General features: G+C 34.1%; 1 protein-coding gene across 1 annotated transcript; it reads right to left on the bottom strand.

The window, feature by feature from the left end:
- Window positions 1-5,182: 5,182 nt before the first annotated feature.
- Window positions 5,183-6,358, bottom strand: TENT5D (terminal nucleotidyltransferase 5D). The gene has a single exon (XM_024574983.2). It carries the CDS (start codon window positions 6,356-6,358, stop codon window positions 5,183-5,185), a length of 1,176 nt encoding a protein of 391 aa, XP_024430751.1.
- Window positions 6,359-17,088: the final 10,730 nt, after the last annotated feature.

A 17,088-nucleotide genomic window follows, 5' to 3' on the forward strand; every position in this document is an offset into this window, starting at 1 on the left:
TGCAGGAAATCATACCAGCAATTTTACTGGGTGCTGGGCAACTTCATTTAGATGTTTACATTTCCATTGCCCACCCAGTGACAATAATTCCTTCCACTGATATTTTCTTTAATGCTAAACAATTGGAATTAAATTAAATTAGATTTGAATTAAAGCTTGAAACACACCTTTAAGATAAAAACTTATGGTTTTAATATATTTGCTAAGCTTTGAATTCAAATCTAACTAAATTTATTTTTATTGGATGACTTGTTCCACATCTAGTGAAATGGTATTGTAGGACTTTTCTCATATCCAACAGTTATTTTTGATCTGGCACATAACTTAAATCCACTTTTCCTTGTTAATTACTTAGTGACATGTTTCTGGCCACAATTATTTGAGTAATTGCCTTAATTCTTTGCTTTGTAGGTTGAAACTTTCATTTAACATACGGAAGAACTTTAAAGAAAGAACTTTCTTTTTTTTAAAGATTTTATTTATTTATTTTTAGAGAGAGGGGAAGGAGAAAGTGAGGGAGAGAAACATCAATGTGTGGTTGCCTCTCATGCACCCCCTGCTGGGGACCTGGCCCAGCAACCCAGGCATGTGCCCCAACCGGGAATCGAACCAGAGACTCTTTGGTTTGCAAGCTGGTGCTCAGTCCACTGAGCCACACCAGCCCGGGCTAAAGAAAAAACTTTCTAAAAACACTTTTCAAACTAGAAGTTACCGATTTCACTCAATCTAAACAGGGACTATGTGAGATGAAACAATTAGCCACAAGCTGTCAAAATGAAACTTTATTTTTCAATTAAATCTAGTAACAGTGGTTGGATATAAAGTAGATGTATTTTTCAGATATGTGGGATTTGTTTTAAAACAGCAGAATATCTTTATTTAAAGGACAACTGTAAATGAACAACAATAAAAAAAGATCAATTAAGATTTTGCTATCCTACCTTGTATTTTAGCATTAGTCCTTCATAAATTGGGAACTTAAAGACAAATTGAAAAAATAGTCATAGGACAGTATCATGCAGTCAGAATGGACTGAGATCTGAAAATTTCAGATAATCTAACCAGTTATTTCCAACACGTTATTTTTGAGTGAAATAGATGAAATATACTGAAATTTTTCAATAAATGTGATACTGCATTATAATTAGTGAAGGTAAATCATCTATTAATAGTTTATATTTAATGTAATATTCTATAGGAATTAAACAGTTTTTGTAAGTTTGTATACTTTGACATATAATTTTATGCATTAAATTTAAATTGGTATGTGGCTTTTAAAAAAAGTTTAATTGATTTAACCTATAATTTTTAAATATACTAGTTGAAAATGGAGGCAACTGTACTTGAATAACAATAAAAAGTTAAAAAATAAGAAAAGAAACTAAATTCAACTTATCTAACTTTAAAAAATTCCCAAGAATTATACAAAAGCACATAACAATGCTTAATAATGATTCTGACTGTTTACTAAAAAATATTTATACTTACACCAGTCTGAACTCTGAGTGATACAGTAGGCCATGTAAGTAATTTCACATTTAGTTGCCCAGAATTTTAGGGTTCTTAAAGAACTGAAAAGTTAATGTTTATCTCTAGAATCATGACCTTTGAATTAAAGTGTTGTTAGTATATCCTAGTTTAGAGAAACCTTGAAAAATCAGTGGTCTTAAAATTGAATTCTCCACAATGCATACTTCAAAGCTTTACTCTAGAAAGGGCCATCTATGATCACAATTCTATCTTGGGTCAGTAAGTCTGACATTTCCAGACTCTCCCTTCACTAAAAACTAAACTAGGAAAAGTGCCATTTTATTTTTTGGTATAATATAAGCCATATTAAATTGCCCCTAGACCTCACTTCTTTCTTATATCTTATCACTGTGAGCACAGAGAGGTATCATTTTAGTAAACAAGGAAAAGGTAGAAGAAAAAGAGGAGGAATTAAAAACTTGCTCTTCAGCTCTGACCCATGTGGCTCCGTTGTTTGGAGTTTTATCCCATAAACCCAAAGGTCTCAGGTTTGATTCCAGACAGAGCTCATGTGAGAGGAAACCAAATAAATGATGTTTTTCTCTCTCACGTTGATGTTTCTCTCCTCCTCTTGTCCTCTCTCTAAAATCAATAAGCAATGTCCTTGGGTGAGGATAAAAATAAACAACCAGAAACAACTTGCTTTTCAGGAAAATTAATTACCTGCTCTCTTTCTGTAAACTGTAAAGATTATAATGTGTATATCCATTCTACAGAGGTACTTTCCTTGACTAAGTAAACAGACACTGAATTTCACGTAAAATTATTGACAGCGTAACACAGTCCTCTACATTTCTAAAGCAGATAACCTCTATGGCATGGTTTCTGTTTTAGTATATAAACTATATACCTAGAAGATGATGCCTTTCACTTTACAAATGTATTTAAGGTACTTTTAAAAGCTGATTTTTAACCTTAAAACTGTTATAATTTTCATTTTTTACTAGCTGAAACTATCTGAAAGCATTTTACCTGATAATAAATCTGGAAAAGTTCCAATAAGACAGTAGTTGTTTGGAGTTCACTGCCTAAGCAACCATTGCTTTTTTAAGGTGTTTAATACTGTGTCTCTAAATATTCTAACAAAACTCCCCAAGCCGTATTTATGTATGTAGAAATCCCTTTGTTCAAGGAGGTCATGTGTAAGGCTTAAAGAACATCATTTGCAATACTCTTTATTCAAATATCTACTAATATATGTTTGGGTTGACTAATTTTACTGGAGGGAGATGAACATTTAAAAAAAACTTTTAAAACAGAAATTTTAAATGTCAATGGCTATCTACTACCAGTTTTTATTTTAAAAAATATTTTATAAATCATTATTTTTCAATTTGGGATTGAACACACATTCTATATCTAACAGTTTTTTTAATGTTGTCCTCCTGCTTGGTTGGGAGCAAAGGACAGCATAGCTTAGTGGTAGTATCTATTTCAAGAAAGCCATGAGAGATAAAGCTATAGCTTCCTCTTTAGTGATACCATTTCCATTCAACAGGTTTGGAGTCTTTCTGGAGAAAATCTTAAATGCCAATTGTAAGCTTTTTTTTATTACTATAATGGAAACACATGCATAAAATTTTAGGAGGAAGAAGGCCATTCTCCCAGCAGGATTTAAAGCTTTAGGAGAATACCATGGGAAATTTGTTTTTTAGAGAAGGAGTTGAAATTAGCAATAGGATGAAAGGAAACTATGGGTGCATATGGGAGATAAGGTGTTTCCAAAAGTTTCAGTATTGTGCTTATTCAGCATTAAATGCTACTCTGGAGAATATTAAGCCTTTACCCATAACTCATCACTATCATACTTCTTTTATTCCTACATACTTTTCCTATATCTTTTGGAGTAATTTTTGGTTCTGTTAATACAGCATATATTCCAGTTTTAGGCACAAGTTTTAGGTACTCTCACAAACTGAACACTAAAGAGTATACTTAAGGCAGAAAGATCAATCATTTTTATCTAATAAATTCTGTCAACAGATTACTGAATTTTCTCCTTAAAAAAGCATTCATTAAATATTTATTTGTGCCAAGCAAGGAGATGAATCCGTATGTTTTAAAGCCTCAGCATTGTGTGACTGATTTTGTGTGTATATGTGTATATATATATATAAAATAATAATTATTTTATATATATATATACACATATACACACATACACACATTTTATATACATATATGTATGAATATATATAACATATATGCTAGGCAGTGATGCTATGGTATAAAACATCTGAAAAACATTGGTTATCTGAAAATGCCATATTTGGTATACTTCTTGTGTCCCATACTCTAATACAGCGAAGACAGATTAAGCACAGTCTACAAGTGACAAATTCTCATAATATGCCTGCTGGATGATGTTGTGATGGAAAAACTTGGAATTGTTAGTGAAAACTGACATGGATACTTATAAAAAATTAGAAGCAAGTAAAAATATTGAAGTTTTCTGATGGCCTTATCTATATTCATTCAGGACAGTTCCCATTCTATCACACCAGATAATATTTGTCATGGATTATTTTCTTCATTATACAAATAAAATACTGTTTTACTCCCACTGGTAGATTTGATGGCAGTATATTTGATGGACTGTAATGTGTAGATATTCACATACCTGATGAATATAAGCAATTGTTGAGTAAATTGGTGTTATGGAAAAATTCACATAGAAGGCACTTGAATGGCACACTAGAAACTTATCTTTGGTAAGGTCAAAATAAAAAAAACATGCTTCACTTAGTTATTTTAAAATATTTTCATTTATTAATACTGAATGTCTCCAGATATATTAAGATGCTTCCCAAGTAGGTCATAAAAATGATAAATGCCATGACTAAAAACTCTGCCTGTTTTGGCAATTTGCCATTTAAAGTCTCTATGTAATGGATGATGATAAGCTTTCATATCAAGAGTTGGTCAGTTTCATTCTTTTTAACTTACTTGGCAGAAAATCAAGATAACTCTATAACTAGTCACATTAGTAATTCTACAGCCAGATGATATTCTTCTTCAAATCCACAAATTAACTTGATTGTTGGTAAATTACTAATGCCTAGTGTTTTCCGGTATCATTTTTCCAATGTTCCTTCAAACAATCGTAAGATTTTGTATCTAAACCCATTTAAATGATAAACAAAATAAAAGCTTGCAAGTCCAGGATTTTAATGTCTTCTACATCTGTTGTTTTTGAAATTAGTCATTTCTGTTAAGTATTGAAAATCCACTGACAGTAACATTTACTAGAAAAAAAATGAAGTGAATGTAACAAAGGAATTGACCAAATGCTGGCATTTGTCTTTACCTTTCAATTTTAAACCATGAGTCTGTTCTTTTACACTTTAATGAAAGACATAGGCCTGCCTAACATATTTGTCACAGCAAATTTGAAAGTCACCAGTAGTAATATTTAAAAATAATGTTAAGTGGTCCATTGTATCTTAAAAGTATTATAGGTAATCAATAACATTTGAAAGTCATTTGAAGTGGTAAGTTCACAGATGATTATTTACTATAATGTTCAGGCTAGAATTGATGGAAAATATTTGGTAACAATGCAAAAATGAAAATAGATCTTCAATTTTATGGAATTTGGAAACCTGCTTTTTAAGAGGTGTTTAATTAAAGCAAAGTTTCTGTTGCACGTTTTTTACTTCATATTATTTGGCATATAAAAGTTCATTGGGTAGTATGGCCGAAAGAAAATAGGCGGTGGTAGTCCAGGTATTCCATAATAAGGAGGATAGTGTCCCTCACCAGTAAAGTATGGAGCAGGCTGATAAAAACAAGTTACATGGTCTGTATTGGGTAGAATATTCTGTTCTCCCAGTACTTTTAAAGCCATAAAGGTAATCATATCGATCGTCTGTCTTCTTTCCTGACCCATGAGGCAAACAGTGCTTTCACTCACAACTCTACGCAAGGTCATAAGGTACTCATACTTGCTCTTTTCTTCACCTGTGAAATGGTTGTGGAGGTATGATTCAATTTTCTTTTGCTGTTCTCCTACATCAGGAAAATCAATGAAAAATCTAGAACACATGTAACGTTCCAGGTTCTTGATTTGTGCTTCACAAGCTGGCTTAAAGTCATGAACCAGCAAGTTGCTATACTTCAGAAGGCCACCACCTCTAATCTCTTCAGGTTTTCTGGTAGCTATAAGCTTGTTTTGCAAATGCATCATTGCTTCTTGAAAATCTCCATACATGCTTTCAGCTACCACAACAGGATAGGATTCTTGGGCTAGCTTAGCATTTTTGTCACAGTAGAAATCTAACATGGAATCCAAAAGAATTTGAAATGAATCTACACTGAACTCAAACTGTCGTCTGAGTGAATTCACAAATTTGAGCTCTACATTCTTCCCATTATTATTTGAAAGAGAGATGAGACTCCAACGATCGTACTTATTGCAAACTTTGACCATCTTCTGCACATAAGCCTCTTTCATGATCCTTAGGGTGATTTTTTCCTTTTTTACACCTTTTGGTAAAAAGTCAAGTAGACAACCTAGAACTATGTCCTTAACAACATGAAATTCTTGATCATTTGGTAGTTCAACACCAAAAATAATATCCAGATCCTTATAGGTGATTCCATTGTGGCTTGCAAGTACGTAACTTGCAATGGAACCATTCAGTCGGGTATCTTTAACAATGATTCCTTGCTCTATCAGTTGATCTTTTACAGCATGAATGATATCTTTTGGTTTTACCTCTAATGTGGGAAAATTCCCCCTTCCGTGAATTGGAATTACTTCATCTAACACTTGATCCAGTATTACAACTTGATCCCAAGTGAGATTGCTGAATGCAATTTCAGACATTTTGAAGACTGTAAGTCAACTGGAAAGCAAGCAGAATATTGGGAGGAAATGTCAGCCTCATGAAATCACTGTTATACCCAAAGTGTATGAAAAAGTTAAAAATAACTACAACTGAACAACAATAAATAAAAAAGGGAAAAAGTTAAAAATAGACTTATTCTCAACATAAAATAAATCAAACTAATACTAGGAAGTAAATTATCAGTGCATCTAATTGTAGTTAAATCTACAAGTGAAATTAAGCCACTTTGATTTCAAAATTGTTAGATGCATTAGTGCCTGCAAACAGACATTATCAGGGATTTATTAGAATTAGAATTATTTTTCATGTAAAATGGTGGCCTTTTTCAATCTTTATTCATGTAAATACTATAATGCTTGTAATTGTCTGGTGTTAAAATTTTGTTCATGAGATAATCATAATACATCATTGAGGTTCACTGTCATGAATTTAAGGGAGATCAACATAGCATTGCTCTGTGTTAGACCCCACTGACAGAATAGCATAATGATGGCATAGTTCAAAAGCAATATATAACATTTGTAATCCAAGAGCATGAGAGAGTTCATTTTGTAAATATTTCACAGAAAATTAAATTAGAATTAAAAAATAGCCTTAGAAAATAAGCATTATTATGAAAATAAATGTGACACATTATTCTCTGTGATAATATATTTGTGGCACACACACAAATATGTATACACATAGACACATATATGAGCAAAAAAATATAATGAAATACATGTTGCAAGTAAGTGATTTATATTGATCTGAAATCTCTACACACATCTATCATGCTCTCCTCTATTAACATGGAAAATTAAGATCTGAGAGTAATGTTATGCTTCTTTATGCATCTACTATTTATTTTCACATAATACATAATATAATACAATGTTATAAGTACAAATTTCAAATATGACATTAAAATTATAAGACTTGTCTTCACGTGTGGAGTATGGCTCAAGATTTAACAGTTATACCTCATACAGCACAGTGAAATACTTATACTATATCAAAGACAAAATTACAAAACTTTAATTTCAATTGCTGAAACAAAAAGCATGGCTGAATACAAACTTTGGATGACTGTCATATTAAAGTGAGAAGACTCCAACAAATCCACCACATTGCGTATGTATCTGTCTCGGGTGTAGTTACAGTTCTTAGCTACTGAAACTGTGTTTTTTGAGGATAAAGTACAAAGCTATATTTTTATGGACTAAACCTCAAATTTAAGGCAGAAATCCTTGAATAATTTTCTACATAAACCCAAACACATGCACAAAATCTGAAATTCCCAATTATTCTTTTCCAAAGGTGTATTATCAGCAGTAGTTCCCTATTTGGCAGAGCATATAAAATCTTGTTCTGACTCTGCCTTCTGCCAATTTACCCTTAAAGCAATCCCTTTTCCCATCTAGGTTAACTAATATTAGTGTGCCGATAATGTATCAGACTATAGTAAACACTAAAAGCATAGTGGTTTCCTTTATTCAACTGGATAAACTCACTGAGAGTGCAAGCCAAAACAATTATGTTGCCAGGATTTCACAAAGTACTGCAAATAGATGTCTGTAGTCAATATAAAAAGGTATAATTGTTCTCCCAACTGTCCCCCTGTGGTCCTTCTGACTATGGGAGGACAAGAAAAAGTTAGCTGCCGTTTTCATATTTGTATTAATGTTAGAATATATTTCCAGAGAGAATGAGGAAAGCTTAAAACTTACCTTGGAGGGATTACTTTCAAGGAGGTAATGTAGTTGAATTAGTTAGATGATTTAGTGGATCCTTCAGTAAGTCTTCCAGCGAAAATATGAATTTTCTTCTTGCTACTGAATAAACGCATGAATCAACCAGGGAAACTGCAGGGAACAAAAAAGGAACAATGCAGTTCTTTGCTAAATATATACAAAGATAGGAATTTTCTTGTTATCACTAAATAAAGTCATAAACTAACCAGAGAAGCTGCAGGGAGCGAAACAGCAACAATAGAGCTCTTTGATAAATATTACATACAAAGATACAAATAATACGATGAACCCTGGCCAGCAGTCCTACAAATTATAGAGAGAGAGAGAGAGAAAGAGAGAGAAAGAGAGAGACAGACAGAGAGGGGGGGGGGATGATTTTAGCATATATCAGGATTACATAGAGAGTTTGTAAACACATAGATTTTTGGGTCCAACCTCCAAAATTTCTTGTTCAGATCAGAGGTGGGCATAAATATTTGCATTTATACCAACGTTTCAACTTCCCAGGTGATGCTGATGATACTGATTAGAAAACCATATTTTAACCACCCCTAATCTAAAGAAAACTGAGAAAGAAAAGGAACCGTTGTCCCAATAGTAGTACCTAGTCCCTCATAATTTGGCTATTTTTATTTAATTTAAAGTATTACATCGAGTAATGTAGATAATTCTAATCAAAGTGAATGTTTTTCTTTATATTTTAACAGCCCAATACTATTTTCTCACCTAAAAATTAAAGGTAATAGAAAGCCTTTATAAAGTTTGCATTAGGATTCTAAAATACAAGTCTAACTGGTACCAGCATCTATCATAAATGATCGCATGTGTGTGTGTGTGTGTGTATTCATATATATATATATCCGTCCAGAAGAAGTCCAGCCATTGTTAATATAATGAGGAGGGGTTCTGCAACATCAATGTAACCTGACAGCCAAGGAGAGTGGACTGGAATGCGCATGCGTGAACAATAACTTCCCTGTCCTAGTCAGTGGGGGCAGTAGATGCCTTTCAGTGACCACATGTACTGTGTGGCTGTCACATTCAAAATGACTGAGTAGAGCAACGAATCTGCATCCAATTTTTGTCTCAAGCTTGAACATTGCTCTGTGGAAACTATTTGGATGGTTCAGAAGGCTGCAGCTATGGGCAACTAGTGATTGGCAGCTTCATCATGACAACACGCCTGCTCATGCATCATGTCTCATGTGGAGTTTTTTGGTGAAAGATCAAATCATCCATGTGACTCAGTCCACCACCCCAACAGCCCAGATTTGGCACCCTGTGACTCTGGCTTCTCCCCAAACTAAAATCACCTTTGAAAGGAAAGAGATTTCAGACTGTCAATGAGATTCAAGAAAATACGACGGGGCAGCCGATGGCGATTGGGAGAACTGTGTGAGGTCCCAAGGTGCCTCCTTTGAAGGGGACTGAGGTGTCATTGTCCTATGTACAATGTTTCTTGTATCTTGTATCTTCTTCAGTAAATGTCTGTTTTTCATATTACATGGCTGCATACCTTCTGGACAGAATATATATATATATAATATATATATACATATATATGTACATTTATAATTATAAATGTACATATATATGTATATATATGAGATGTACATATATATGTGTATATATATTGGCATACACACACACACACTCACACACTTGATCTTATGTAGTCTAATCTCTGAATAAAGATTCTCAGTTGGCCCTGGCTGGTGTAGCTCAGTGGATTGAGTGCGGGCCTGTGAACCAAAGTGTCACTGGCTCGATTCCCTGTCAGGGCACATGCCTGGGTTGCAGGCCAGGTCCTCAGTAGAGGGTGCGCAAGAGGCAACCACACATTGTTGTTTCACTTCCCTTCTTTCTCCCCTCCCTTCCCTTCTCTTTAAAAATAAATAAAATCTTAAAAAAAAAAAGATTCTCAGTTACAACACATTGAGGCAGACTATATCTGTCATACTAATTTATGCTTGTGATAGCTGAAATTTTAAAAAATGAGACAGCTCAAGTTTTTTTACATTCACTTTATTTTTTAAGTATATTTTTGTTGATTATGTTATTACAGTTGTTCCAATTTTTTTCCTCCCCTTTATCCCCCCTCCACTCTGCAATCGCCCTCCTTAGTTTATGTCCATGGGTCGTACATATAAGTTCTTTGGCTTTTCCATTTCCTATACTATTCTTGACCTCCTCCTGTCTATTTTGTGCCTACCAGTTATGCTTCTTATTCCTTGTACTTTTCCCTCCCCATAGCCCCCTGCTCCTCCCCACGATAACCCTCCATGTCTGTGATTCTATTCCTGTTCTAGTTGTTTGCTTAGTTTTAGGGTTTTTTTTTTAGGTTCAGTTGTTGATAGTTTTGAGTTTCTTGTCATTTTACTGTTCATATTTTTGATCTTCTTCTTTTTCTTAGATAAGTCCCTTTGACATTTTATATAATAAAGGCTTATTAATTATGAACTCCTTTAACTTGACCTTATCTGGGAAGCAATTTATCTGCCCTTCTATTCTAAATGATAACTTTGCTGGATAGAATACTCTTGGATGTAGGTTCTTGCCTCTTTCCAGCCCCTTCTTGCATGTAGAGAAATCAGCTGATAGTCTAATGGGAACTCCTTTGTAGGTGACTCCCTCCTTTCCTCTTGCTTCTTTTAAGATTCTCTCCTTATCTTTAATCTTGGGTAACCTAATTATGATGTGTTTTGGTGTTTTCCTTCTTGGGTTCAATTTCTTTGGGACTCTCTTGGCTTCCCGGACTTCCTGGAAGTCTATTTCCTTTGCTGGATTGGGGACATTTTCCTTCATTATACTTTCAAATACATTTTCAACTTCTTGCTCTTGTTCTTATCCTTCTGGCACCCCTATGATTTGGATGTTGGAATATTTAAAGTTGTCTTGGAGGTTCCTAAGCCTCTCCTCATTTTTTTTTGATTTCTTGTTTTTTCATTCTCTTCTGGTTGGATGTTTATTTCTTCCTTTTGTTCCAAATCATTGATTTGAGTCCCAGTTTCCTTCCCTTCACTGTTGGTTCCCTATATATTTCTCTTTATTTCATTTTAATTTATTTTTTCAGCACCATTTATCCACCCCATACTCTCTTCTACATTCAGCCCCCCCTGCCCATCCCCCACAATCACCACACTGTTGTCCATGGCCATGAGTTTTCTCTTATTTTTTCCCTTTTTGCTTGATACTCCATTCCAACTCCCCCACCCCAGAGCTGTCAGCCTGCTCTTTATCTATGACTCTGTCTCTATTTTGCTTGTTTATTACATTCCACAAAGAATAAACTGAAAATGGATTAAAGACTTAAATGTTAAGACTCAAAACCATAAGAATCCTAGAAAAAAACATAGGCAATAACATCTCAGAAACTTCTGTAGCAATATTGTTTCTGAGATGACTAAAGTTTTAAAATGTGTATAAGTTAAAATGGAAGTTAAAAATTTCTAAAGAACCATTTTTCCCTTTCAATTATATCCATTGGTTCTTTATTCCACCAAAATCTGAGTAGGTTTTGCTTACAAGGAAACATATAAATAAACCTGTGTTTTGAGTCTAATTGTAAATGAAAAATATTTTAAAGGAAATACATTCTCTGTATAAGAACTAGTATTAACATTAAGCTCTGTGGGCAACCTATAACAACATTCTTTTAATGAACACCGTAATCACAATGTGTTTGTCAGTTGTTCTAAATAGACATCTATTTTATAATTTTTTCAAAATAAATATCTTGACTAAAAGTTGCTGACTAAAAATGAAGTATTTGTCTATCCTCCTTGTGAGTTTTTCTATTAGCCCATTAAATTCAAAAGATTTAATTACAAAGCAATCTTAAAATATATTTTAGGTTCACATATGGCAAAGGATGAATGTTTTAAATAAAAAGTATAAATATTTAAAGGGAAGCTGTACATTTGCAAAGTTTTTAAACATTCCAATATTTATTTTATGCAGTGTTTAATTTAGATTTATAATATTGATGTGTGATATTTTAACAGATTTGAAAAAGCATGAGGAACTCATGGGAAGATTAAGCTATTTGAATGCTTCAGTGAAGCTTTCATTATTGTATACATATAATTTTTATATGATTGACCATAGTGCTTGAGTCCTGGAATAATACTTATATCACAAAACACTGTACCACTTACACTACAATGCATTGTTGATATTACAAGTCCATAACATTTAAAGATTCAGCAGGGAATTCTCAATATCAGTTAACTTTCAGCATTAGTCATTTTCAAATTTGGTTTGAAGAATGCATCAACTCACTACTGATGCTAAGCAAGGGGGGAAATATTGGTGCAACTGTAAAAGAACAATAAAATATTTAATTAAAAAGTTTCCAAAAGTGAAGACTTTCCAAAAAAAGTCCCAATTTAGGTTAGTTAAAAAACTTTTAAAGTTGCAAATATTCACTCGTCTAGGATTCTACTAATGAAATGAATGAGTTATTTTCCAAATTTATAGCCTCTTATGTCAGATAATTGTGAAGGTTGAGAAAAAGGTGTTTAAATTTCCTTAATTTTAAAAATAATGTTTTAATTATGTTAACATATGTGTAATAACTTTATTTTCAATTACTAGGAGTGGTGAAGTGCTCAGAGGTGTTATTGGGCTTATTATAATTGGTTTGGCCCAGTGGAGGGAAGGGAAGGAGAACATCAATTTCTCCTGTACCAAAAGATGGTAGAAGTGTTCAAAGTTTCTATTTAGACCCAGAACAAGGCAGGCATATAGTTTATGTTCCAGCATTTTTCATATCCTGGTCTGTCATTCTCTCTGCTTATGACCATCTCTTTTCAAATGCTTTGCTTAGCTCTGTTTCCAATTCTAATAGCCAGTGTTCTTACTGACTTAGTATTGACATGAATTCCCAGTATCTTGTCATTGATGAATAGGGAAATAACTTGTTTGTGAAATTATTATACATATGTGGGTAGAAGCATGCTAAAACAAAGTTCTTGAGTTGAAAAGCTCAAGTGAAAGGTGCATTAGGACAATTCAGATAAACATGCCAGCCCCTGGCTGGTGTGGCTCAGTGGATTGAGTACCAGGCTGTGAACCAAAGGGTCAGTGGTTCGATTCCCAGTCAGGGCACGTGCCTGAGTTGTGGGCCAAGTCCCCAATAGGGGATGTGCGAGAGGCAAACACACATTGGTAATTCTCTCCCTCCCTTTCCCTCTCTAAAATTAATTAATTAATTAATTTTAAAAAGATAAACATGCCAGGCACCAAGAGAAAAGAACACAAAGGTCTTAAAGAGGAACAGCTCTGGATTTAAAAGTGTGATGTTCAAAAGCTTAAAAGGAAGTGCCTTTCCCCAGATTAAACATCAGCCCCTAATTCTAGAGAAATTTGATCACTTTCTTCCCATTCTGCCCCAACCCACATACATACACTTTCTTGTGTTTGTTTTTGCTTTTCTCTGTGTGTTGCAGGGGGATGTTGTTTGCTGATTTTGTGTTAAAAGTGTGTACTGTTCTGAAGAAATCATCTTTCAACTCTCTTCAGGTTTAGTGCCAACCCTATTTACAATAGGAAACGTGAGAGCTCCCAGCATTAGTGCCTCCTTCATCTTCCTCTCTGCTCCCTATAGTGGCTGGTTGAGGTTGATATTTATCAGAACTTCCCAGGCAGCAAGTCAGGCTTCTTTAGCTTCTGATGTACCTAATGCAAAGGGCTCCTGACTCTCCAAATTGCCATTAATCTCAGAGAGTGGAGCTGGCCAGAGAGAACTCTAGTTCCTTTTGGAGTGACTTCATGGAGATAGTGAGAAGACTGATGTGCAATAGGCTTCTGGCCAAACTGGGAGCTAAAGCTACCTAGTGGGACCAAACCCCATCCCCTCTTCACTGGACTCTGTTCAGCTCACCATGGCTCTCACAATAAACTCAGTAACCAGGTAAGCATTCCCCAAGTCATTGCAGATCTCTTATCCCTTTATGGATAACCCTGTCAACACTCAAGGGATCAAAGATTCTCTGGAGAATGAAGAGGATTCAATAATTATAGCCAACAACATATACAACTTCCACAAGATTCATGAACAATATCTGAAGAAGCAAGAAAGTAGGAACTCACCAGAATCCTCCAGGAAAAAGTCTCAGCTTTACAAAAAGTAATACTTGCTAGTTCCTCTCCTCACTGAACCCCGTCAGCCACAACAACTCACTTTACCAATTGCTGCTTCTCTTCAAATCGGTGCAGGCAAAGAGCAACCACAAGGAGGCAGGATGTGTTGCTAAAGTGAGGCTCTGGAGGACCCTTCCTGGTATGCACACAAAAAAGAGGAGGGTGGTCAAAGAAAGCAAAAGAAAGAAACACATGTAAATTAAAAGAAAAAGAAAAATAAGGGGAAAAGGGAGGTAGGAAAGAAATCAAGGAAGAAACAAAAAGAGAACACAGAGAGCAAGCACTTGCAACAGCAGCTGCAAAGGCTGCTAAGCTGCTGCTGTCCAAAGGCAACTGGGTGCTGAAATGACGTTCCCCAACACATTCCTTTAGTCCCATTCACCCACTCTACAAACTTCCCTTTCTCCCAGGATCGTCTCCCTTGTAACATAAAAACATTTCCATGGGAACCTGTCCTCACACAATTTAAGGTGATCCATAGTATTGAGTCACATGGGTTCCACCTACCACAGGAGGGCAATGTCTCCACTACTTTCTCTTTAGTCCTGAAATTTCCCTCCCTTCTAACACAGGAAATAAATTTCCTTTCATCCCCACAAATAGAGTCTGTCCTGTGTCTTTCCTAACTTCTACCCATCCAACTGCTCCCCCACAGACACACACAGGCACGCAAATAATGCCTCCTCCCCACACTACTTCAATCACTGCCAACATAAATACAACTTAAATTCATCCCCAGAGGCAGTTTTTATGAGAAAAGTGGCTTATTTTCCTAGTGTCTCTTTTCAACTCTCTTTATTAAGAGGAGATCTCTCCCTGACTTCAATACCTTCTTCTCTTGGCTTGACTAGAAATATTTAGTTCCTTGTGTTTTTCCCCATATCTCTATTTCTCATATCTCCCATACATAGTTCTCATAAGAGAAAATAGATGAATATTGTTCTTTAAAAATCAATTTCAAAATTCAGTCCTTGATAGTTTTAAATTGCCTTACTAAAATCAATTAAATATATTATTAGTAATATTAAATGTAGTAATCCAAATGTTTCTAATCCTTACTTGCATTAAATTGTTCTATTACCATTAGATATAATTCACTTTTCAGGTACCTAGAGACTATACAAAAGAGGTAACTTATGAGAAAAAATCTTGAAAAGAAGTTCAGAATTATAGAAAAAAATATGTATGTAAACATACTAGGTTACCTGAATATAACTTTCTTTCACTGATAATGGAGATAAGCACACTTGGTATCTTAATAAAATTAGGTACAGAATTTTACTTTAATACTTCACTTTAGAAATGTCTGAAGTTAAATTTTTAAAAATAATTTATATCAGGTTATTTATTGTGATGTCAATGTGGTAATTGATCTTGGAGATTTGGTAATTTACCTATCCTGGAGTTGTCAATAACATAATTCTTGATACTACATTAACACATCAGTTATATTATGTCTCTCATCTATTACTGTTGAATTAGCACAAGTCAAAATATTAAAATAATGTATTTTTAAGCACCTTAACAGTTCAATTTTACCATAACCATAATTATAGACACAATTATTAATAAAATAACTGATTTTCTAGAAATTCATTATATACATCTTAGTTGAACAAAATAATTTTCTAATAAAATGTAATTTTAATATCAATTTCAATGTCTACTTATAGTTGAAACTAAAAGAAAAAGTATCAAGCCTCCCTTTCTATGGGATTTCTTACCTTGTGGTAGCACACTTTGTTAATTTAACAGCACTCCTACCCAGAAGACTTAACTTTCTTCTTCAGAGTTCCCCATTAACTGATCTCCCCACATTCTCTGCACTCTACTTGCCACAGTATCATGGATACTGTTGCCAGGAGACCAAGACTACTACTGTTGCATCATCAGAGCTCTTAAAGTTAAGAATATTCTCACAGTGTCCTGGCTGGTGTGGCTCACTGGACTTGAGCACTGGCCTGTGAACCAAAAGATCGCTGGTTCAATCCCCAGTCAGAGCACATGCCTGGGTTGCACTAGGGGCATGCAAGTGGCAACCAATTGATGTGTCTCTCACACACTGATGTTTTTCTCCCTCTTTTCCATCCTCTCTTCTCCTCTCTCTAAAAGTAAATAAATAATATCTTCTTAAAAATAAAGAATATTTTCATTCCATGTCTTTGGCTCCTTTTTTGAAAATTATTTGCCCATATACATATGGATTTATTTCTGGGTTTTCAATTCTGTTCCATTGTTCTGTGTGTCTGTTTTTCTGCCAATATCATGCTGTTTTGATTATTGATTTGTAGTATAATTTTAAGACAGGGAGTGTGATACCTCTGACTTCATTCTTTTTTTCCCCTCAGGATTGCTTTGGTTATTTGGGGTCTTTTGTGTTTCCATACAAATCTAATGATTATTTGTTTTATATTTTTAAAAATTTTAATTGAGATTTTGATGGGGATTGAATTACATCCATATATTGCTTTGTGTAGTGTGGACATTTTAAATATGTTGATTCTTCCAATCCATATACACAGGATACCTTTCATTTCATTGTGTCATTTTCAATCTCTTTTAATAATACCTTGTAATTTTTAGCATATAGGACCTTTACATCCTTTGTTAAGATTATTCCTAGATATTTTATTCTTTTTGCTGCAAATACAAAATGAATTTTTTTTCTGAAATTTGATTTTTAGTAAATAGGAATGCAGTGGATTTTTATACATTGATTTTGAATCCTGCAACTTTACCACATACAAAAATTAATTTAAAATGGATGAAAGACCTAAATATAAGACCTGACACAACAAATTACAAAGAAGAAAACATAGGTACTAAACTTA

Source organism: Desmodus rotundus, chromosome X (assembly GCF_022682495.2).
Source record: "Desmodus rotundus isolate HL8 chromosome X, HLdesRot8A.1, whole genome shotgun sequence".
NCBI classification, from domain to species: Eukaryota; Metazoa; Chordata; class Mammalia; order Chiroptera; family Phyllostomidae; genus Desmodus; species Desmodus rotundus.